Below are 8,844 nucleotides of genomic sequence, written 5' to 3'. Positions count from 1 at the left end.
TGTTGCTCCTGCGGAAGGGCCTGCCTCTTCCTCTGCCTGTCATTTTTTAAATGACCCTGTGACAAAACTCTCAGTCCCTATACCGATGAAGGACTGCTGCAGTATAGGGCAGCGGTCAGCAGTAGTGCACCTCAACCCTATGTATCGTGGACCTATACCAGTCCTTATAGAATGTCAGACTGTACCTCACTCAACCCTATACCTTACCAGTCCTTATAAGGACCTTTGTGGAACAAGTAGGTTGTGTGTGAGTGATTAGCAGACTGTACGTCAGTCCCTATACCGATGAAGGACTGCTGCAGTATAGGGCAGCGGTCAGCAGTAGTGCACCTCAACCCTATGTATTGTGGACCTATACCAGTCCTTATAGAATGGCAGACTGTACCTCACTCAACCCTATGTACTGTAGCACCCTAGACAGACCAATTTACCAGTCCTTATAAGGACCTTTGTGGAACAAGTAGGTTGTGTGTGAGTGATTAGCAGACTGTACATCAGTCCATATACCGATGAAGGACTGCTGCAGTATAGGGCAGCGATCAGCAGTGGTGCACCTCAACCCTATGTATTGTGGACCTATACCAGTCCTTATAGAATGGCAGACTGTACCTCCATCAACCCTATGTACTGTAGTACCCTATACCTTACCAGTCCTTATAAGGACCTTTGTGGAAGAAGTAGGTTGTGTGTGAGTGATTAGCAGACTGTATGTCAGTCCCTATACCGATGAAGGACTGCTGCAGTATAGGGCAGCGGTCAGCAGTAGTGCACCTCAACCCTATGTATTGTGGACCTATACCAGTCCTTATAGAATGGCAGACTGTACCTCACTCAACCCTATGTACTGTAGCACCCTAGACAGACCAAGTTACCAGTCCTTATAAGGACCTTTGTGGAACAAGTAGGTTGTGTGTGAATGATTAGCAGACTGTACGTCAGTCCCTATACCGATGAAGGACTGCTGCAGTATAGGGCAGCGGTCAGCAGTAGTGCACCTCAACCCTATGTATTGTGGACCTATACCAGTCCTTATAGAATGGCAGACTGTACCTCACTCAACCCTATGTACTGTAGTACCCTATACCTTACCAGTCCTTATAAGGACCTTTGTGGAACAAGTAGGTTGTGTGTGAGTGATTAGCAGACTGTACGTCAGTCCCTATACCGATGAAGGACTGCTGCAGTATAGGGCAGCGGTCAGCAGTAGTGTACCTCAACCCTATGTATTGTGGACCTATACCAGTCCTTATAGAATGGCAGACTGTACCTCACTCAACCCTATGTACTGTAGTACCCTATACCTTACCAGTCCTTATAAGGACCTTTGTGGAACAAGTAGGTTGTGTGTGAGTGATTAGCAGACTGTACGTCAGTCCCTATACCGATGAAGGACTGCTGCAGTATAGGGCAGCGGTCAGCAGTAGTGCGCCTCAACCCTATGTATTGTGGACCTATACCAGTCCTTATATAGCACCCTACACCAGGTTATTACCTTACCAGTCCTTATAAGGACCTTTGTGGAACAAGTAGGTTGTGAATGATTAGCAGACTGCAGCAGAAGGGCAGCAGTCAAGTATAATATTCTTTCTATATTTGGAAGAAAGAATATTATACGTGTACAAGCCTATTACCATACCACTGATACCAGTCCTGAAAAGAACCTTTGTGGACCTAATATAGTAACAGCTACTGATTAAACTGACTCTCACTGCCTCACACACTGCTTCCTGCCTGTCCCTATATAAACTGACAAAACAGAGGCTACTGGAACAATAACTGGAATAGCACTTTTGTGGACCTGATAGTAACAGCTAATGACTAAACTGACTGTCCCTACAGCAGACACACCGTCCTGTCCCTTTCTCTAAACTGACAAAAGACACTCAGGCTCAGGGGCGTACCTAGAGCGTTTGGCACCCGGGGCGGATCCTACACCTGCCCCCCCCCCCCAACTTTTAAATGAAAAAACACCCACAATTTTTTTTCATTTTCTCAAGAATATTTATTGCACAAATTTGTAAACTTTCCATGAACTTAACTTATTTTCCAATGTTTTTTTTTTTTTTTATTAACGTACTTAAACTTATTTCAATTATTTATAACATTTACTGAACAGATAATACTGCTTATTTTAAGAAAAAAACTGATCCAAACTCCAAAGTGACCACTCAGTCTATATTGAAAGGAGTCATTCACATCCTCTGCCTTCGAGCCTTCAGTTCTGCAAATTCATCAATGACTGCATCAAAGTTAATCGTCTTTGCATATTCATGTTCAATTGAAAGTATGGCCAGATTTGTCAACCTTGTCTCACTCATGGTAGAGCGGAAGTAGTATTTTATTAATTTTAATTTTGAAAAATTTCTTTCACATGAAGCAATGCTCAGACAGAGAGTCAAAAAGAATCTAAAACACAGTGACAAGTTAGGCAAAGATTCACAAAAATCCCATTTAATAATGAACTGCAGGAATTGCAAAACCGTCCATTTCTTTGCCTCTTCAATACTGATCTTGGCAGCTTCCAAATGCCTCCGAAGGCGTTCAATCTCCACATAGATGTCTTCATTAGAGAATTCATCAAAAACCTCAGTAAATTTTGGAGTATAATTCTGTAGATCTTTTTCTGTTGCAACAACCAGAGTGTTTGGCTGAATAACAGCAAACATTGAGAGGATTTTTTCAATTGCCTTTGTACGGATTTCCAACTCCTGGTGAAACCGATCAAGGCACTCAAACATAGCCCTTTTAATTTCCTCTGGTAATGTAAGACCAGCATCCTTTGCCTTCTCTCCTGGCATTGTTTTCCGGAGCTTTACTCGCCCTCTTCTCTCCATTGAAATGCCCATTTCCTCACACATGGTAGTTGCATAATGAATTGCCTTTTCCACAATTTCATATCGTTGACCTGCAAGAAATGCTTTTAGGGCATGTAGCTTCACAATGCACTTTTCAAGAGTGAGTCCCACTGTTTGCAAATACTTCTGTGTGATATTAACTTCTCCCAGAACGTCACACCAGAAAGAAAGATAACACAAAAAAGTAAAATCGCATACAGCAGGCAGCAACATCTGAGCAGATCCTCTTGTGTCCACATTTTCTTTGGGATCACACAGCTTTTCAAGGGCTGAAGTAAGTTTTTCTAAATTTGCCCTTACTGGCTTCACAGCATCATAATGAGCGCTCCATCTTGTTTGGGAAAGTCTTTTCACTGTCACACCTACATTCTCCATCAGCAATTCCCAACGATGTGTAGAAACTGAAAAGAACAAATACACATTCTCCAATGTTCCAAAAAAAGTAACACAGGAGGAAACACTTCCAAAAGAGTGCACCCCACAAAGGTTCAGAGAATGGTTTGCACATGGGATAAACAAAGCCTTGAGATTTATCTCTTTTATCTTTGCCTGAACACCACCATGAATCCCTGCCATACTTGCAGCATTATCATATCCTTGACCACGGCAAAGGCTTATGTCCAGTCCAGCTTCCTCCATATGTTGCAGGATATTTTCTGTGAGCTCAGCAGCAGTCTTTCCAGCAATAGGAAAGAAGCCCAAGAATGATTCTTTTACTTCAACATTATCACCTTCAATATGAACATATCTGATCACTTCACACATCTGATCAATGTGTGACACATCAGGGGTACTGTCAAAAAGAATCCCAAAGTACTTTGCTTTCTTGATATCAGCCACTATTTTCTTTTTCACATGATTCCCCAGAAGACAAATAAATTCATTTTGAATTTTTGGCGAGAAATAAGAGGTCATTCTCTTCCCAGATTCGGTAGAACGTTTCAGCCTTATGAAATGTTCCTTTAAAACGGGATCATAATTTGAAAGCAATTCTGCCAATTCCAGGAAGTTTCCTTTATTTACTGATGACGTGATCTCTCTATGACCACGAAAAGGAAGATTCTGGTGAGCCAAAAACAAGGTTATATCCAAGAGGCGATGCAAAATATCCCTCCATTTCTTTTTCTCATTGTCCACTGTTGTTTGGTGGACATGATCAATGCATTTTAGTAGCCTCAGTCCTGTTCTCAAGGTCTTACATTTCTCCAAGCATGTAAGATGCTTTTCAGAAGCTTCATGATCAGATACCTTTGGATTCAGCTTCCACCACAACTGAAACCCGGTAACAAAACTGGATGTTACAGTTAGTTTTTCATCAAGCGCAAAAAGTCTGCAGCAAAAACAAAACAAACTTTCTTTTGATGGAGAGTACACCATCCAGGTTCTAAGAATTGTCTCACCATTTGGAAGAGCCTTATAGAACCATGCAGTGGTGAGCTGTCGACTTTTCCCTTTCGATTTCTCTCCTCGTCTTTCAACAGCACTGAAAGGCCCATCTCTATTTTGGAAAGGTTCACTTCCCCTCTTAATAAGGTCCACTCTTAACTCATCTGTAACTGTAACTGGCCAAGCAGCAACATCAGAATAAACTGATAGTTTATCAGTCTGCTCTGCTTCTTCATCAGAGTCTTGCTGGGGGAGGCTTCTTCTGGCATCTCCTTCCGCAACATCACTCTCACTGCTTGAAGATAAGTCGATCTTCTCCAACTCTTGCCTTTTTATATATGAATGTTCTTGAGAAGATACTTCTGGTATTTCTCTCTTGAATTCAAAAGTCTGAATGCCTTCAGCACTTTCTCCTACTGCAGTAGATGTTGAAGGTGTGACATATTTTAAAATGGATCCAGACATTGCCTCAGCTGACTGTTCTTTTGCCTTCTTCATTTTTCGTTGCTGAAACCCACTAGGTCGATTTCGCTTCATATTGGTGTTTTCTGAAAAATATACTTTGATCGTAAGCACAAATACATGTCTCTAAAAAGTCCAGTGCTTCTTCTTCCAAATCTCAATATGTGCAGTTGTGCACCAGCAAACTGTGCATGGTGGACTAGAAAACAACTCCTTCTCTTAATACAAAACCCATGCACTTTTGGTGCTTATACTCAAATTGTGAACTCTCCAGACCTCCATAACCCTCTTAACTTAATAAGTGGGTCCACAGTAGCTTAAATTTACAATATCCTTCTAAGTGAATTTATACCAAAAATATTACTTAGAACCCCCAAACATTATATATATATTTTAAGCAAATGACAGTCATTGCAATATTTTATGTCACTCAATATTTGCGCAGCAGTCTTTCAAACGCAAATTTTGTGTAAAAAAAAAATACACTTCAAGGAATAAAAAAAGAAAAAAAATGAAACAGTAAAGTTAGCCCAATTGTTTTGAATAATATGAAAGATAATGTTACGCCGAGTAAATGGATACCAAACATGTCACACTTTAAAATTGCGTACACTCATGGAATGGCGACAAAGTTGGAAAAGTGGGTGGAACTCCACTTTAAGTTTGTATAGGATCAGAAACTTCCAGCACAGTAGAATGCTGTAGAGCAGGGGGTCTCTAAACTTTCTAAGAAAAGGAAGGGTTCACTATCCTTCAGACTTTAGGGGCTGTGGCCAGTGGTGTTAGAAAATGCCCTGCATCAGTGGGAGTAAACAGTGCCTCAGGCTTGGTGGTCATTGGGAGTAAAAAAAAAAAAAATATGTAGCACCTATGGTTAGTAGGAAAATAAATAGTGCCCCATCCATGGTATTAGTGGGGAGAAAAGTGTCCCATCATTGGTGTCCGTGGAAAGAATAGTTCCTAACATTGGTGTTAGTGGGAGGAATAGTGTCCCATAACTGGTGTCAGTGGGAAGAATAGTGCCTCATAAGTAGTATAAGTGGGAAGAATAGTGCCTCGTTGTTGGTGTGAGTGGAAGAAATGGCACCAAACGTTGTGTCAGTGGGAGGAATAGTGCACCATAATTGATGTCAGTGGGAGGAATAGCGCCCATCATTGGTATTAGTGGTAGGAATGCCCCATCGTTAATGTCAGTGGGAAGAAATGTGCCCCATTATTTATGTCAATAGGAGGAATCATGCCCTATTGTTGGTGTCAATGGAAGGAATGGTGACTCATTGTTGGCGTCAGTGAGAGGAATAGTGTCCCAAGAGCCGGATAAAGATGATAAAGATTTTTTTCCCACAAAATTGTCATTGTAATAGGTCATTCCTCTCACATGGCATGTGTATACCACAAATGACACCCCAAAATAAATTCTGCTACTCCACCTGAGTATTACAATACCACGTGTGGGACTTTTTCACAGCCTGGCCACTTAGAGAGGCCCAACATGCAGGGAGCGCCATCTCGTGTTCTAGGAGCATAAATTACACATCTAAATTGTTGACTAACTATTACACTTTTTAAGGCCCTGGAGCACCAGGACAATGACACGTGACAACGATATGGCACTGATGACAGGTGACACTGATGACAGATGCCACTAATATGGGGCACTGATGATCACACGTGACACTGATGACAGATGCCACTAATATGGGGCACTGATGATCACACGTGACACTAATACGTGGCACTGATGACAGATGTCAATAATACCTGGCACTGATGACTGATGGCACTAGTACGTGGCACCGATGACATGTGACACTGATGACAGATGGCACTTGACACTGACAGGTGGCATTGATGACAAATGGCACTGATATGTGGCACTGATGACAGATGGCACTAATATGTGGCACTGACACGTGACCCTGATATGGCACTGATGACAGATGGCACTAATACGGGCACTGATGACACGTGACACTGATATGGCACTGATGACAGATGTCAATAATACCTGGCACTGATGACTGATGGCACTAGTACGTGGCACCGATGACATGTGACACTGATGACAGATGGCACTTGACACTGACAGGTGGCATTGATGACAAATGGCACTGATATGTGGCACTGATGACAGATGGCACTAATATGTGGCACTGACACGTGACCCTGATATGGCACTGATGACAGATGGCACTAATACGGGCACTGATGACACGTGACACTGATATGGCACTGATGACAGATGTCACTAATACGTGGCACTGATGACAGATGGCACTAATATGGGGCACTGATGACACGTGACACTGATATGGCACTGATGACAGATGGCACTAATACGGGGCGCTGATGGCACGTGACACTGATGACAGATGTCACTAATACGTGGCACCGATGACACATGGCACGTGACACTGATGACAGATGGCACTGATACGTGTCATCGATGACACGTGACACTGATGACAGATGGCACTGATACGTGGCATTGATGACACGTGACACTGATATGGCATGGCACGTGACACTGACAGGTGGCATTAATGACAAATGGCACTGATGACAGAAGGCACTAATATGTGGCACTGATGACACGTGACACTGATATGGCACTGATGACAGATTGCACTAATACGGGGCACTGATGACACATGACACTGATATGGCACTGATGACAGATGGTACTGTGTGGCACTGATGACAGATGGCACTTATATCGCTTGCAATAAAACATATTTAGCAATGCATTGTGCGTGATTTATATTTTCATTCGAGCCAGCTTAGTGCAATTTGACTTTAAGACTAGACTGTCCCTCCAAAGACACTTTTCTCATAAAACTCTCCCTGCTGTGAATACTGAGCAGCCATTGCCAGTATTGGTCCAGGGACAAACAGTTTGAGCATATGGAAATGGCTGATTGAATAATTAAAAATTAGCCTGTAAATTACAGACATTTTACAGTGTAATGGAGGACATTTCTGGATGGTCAGTAAAACAGTCCCCTCCCCTATCTCTTCAGTAGCTGAGTCGCCGCCTTACTGCTCCTACGCGCGGAGAGACAAGAAGGAATCACTCCGCGGCGCCGGGGGGGGGGGAGGCGGAACTACACTACGCACGCACTGTGAATGGCTGGCCGTGACCGCACGCACTGTGAATGGCTGGCTGGCCTATCAGCGGCCCTGCCACAGTGCTGCCACCCCTATAATCGCGGGGGGGGGGGGGTGCCGGCCTGACACCCCCCCATGTGTGCGTCACCCGGGGTGGCCCGCACCCCCGCACCCTACTTACGCCTCTGCTCAGGCTGCTGCAACAATCAGTAGCACAGCAAACCTATATACACCTAACACCTATACCAGTCCTGAAAAGAACTTTTGTGTACCAAATAGCTAGCGATTTGGGTCACTGCAATCTCTCCCTGCTCCACACAGCAACCTCTCCCTATAGTGACAGAAGAAAGAATGTAAAATGGCCACCGGATCGGGTGTATTTATAAGTTAGGGGGAATGTCCAAGTGTCCATGTGCCGTAATGTCTCAATTGGCTGTCCTGTACCCCATGATGGATGTGTCATCATAGGTCAAAGTTTTTTTACACAGTAAACACGGAAGTCCACCGGGCAAATGGCGCCAATAGTCCGCCGAACGGGTGGACCGCGAACAGCCGAAATTCGCCGTGAAACGACCGCCGGGCGAACCGTTCGGCCATCACTATTTCTGACCACCATAACAACTGGTCAGACTTATTACCATGGGCAGAGTTTGCTCACAACAGTGCCTTGAATTCTGCCTCCCGATTGTCTCCATTTATTGCGAATTATGGTTTCCAACATTCCATGTTGCCTGACTCGTTTGTTCCGCAGAGTATTCCTGCGTTAGAGGAGCATCTCCGTGGTCTTCGTTCCACTTGGGTCTAGTCCAGGAGGCTTTGCGTCATGCTAATGATAGGTACAGACGCCTGCCTGCGCCTTCCTACCAAATTGGGGACAGGGTCTGGCTGTCATCTCGCAACCTCCGACTTCGTGTTCCCTCACTGAAGTTTTCACCTCGGTTTATTGGGCCTTTCCGTATCCTTCACAGGATTAACCCAGTGGCTTACGCTTTGAACCTTCCTCCTAGTATACGCATCTCTAATGTGTTTCATG

General features: G+C 43.8%; 1 protein-coding gene across 1 annotated transcript; it reads right to left on the bottom strand.

The window, feature by feature from the left end:
- Positions 1 to 2,082: 2,082 nt before the first annotated feature.
- On the bottom strand, positions 2,083 to 4,947 carry LOC143976001 (zinc finger MYM-type protein 1-like). The gene has a single exon (XM_077478524.1). The coding sequence runs from the start codon at positions 4,776 to 4,778 to the stop codon at positions 2,193 to 2,195; it is 2,586 nt and encodes an 861-aa protein (XP_077334650.1). The 5' UTR covers positions 4,779 to 4,947; the 3' UTR covers positions 2,083 to 2,192.
- Between the last annotated feature and the right edge of the window lie 3,897 nt (positions 4,948 to 8,844).

The sequence above is a fragment of the Lithobates pipiens genome, unplaced genomic scaffold (assembly GCF_037356315.1).
Source record: "Lithobates pipiens isolate NorthernLeopardFrog02 unplaced genomic scaffold, aLitPip1_a1.2 Scaffold_13, whole genome shotgun sequence".
NCBI classification, from domain to species: Eukaryota; Metazoa; Chordata; class Amphibia; order Anura; family Ranidae; genus Lithobates; species Lithobates pipiens.
The sequence above is the reverse complement of the archived record's forward strand: the minus strand, read 5'-3'. Positions and strand labels throughout refer to the sequence as shown.

Excerpts from the sequence above, each read along its gene's own strand:
- LOC143976001 (XM_077478524.1), bottom strand. The coding sequence starts at position 4,778 with ATGAAGCGAAATCGACCTAGTGGGTTTCAGCAACGAAAAATGAAGAAG.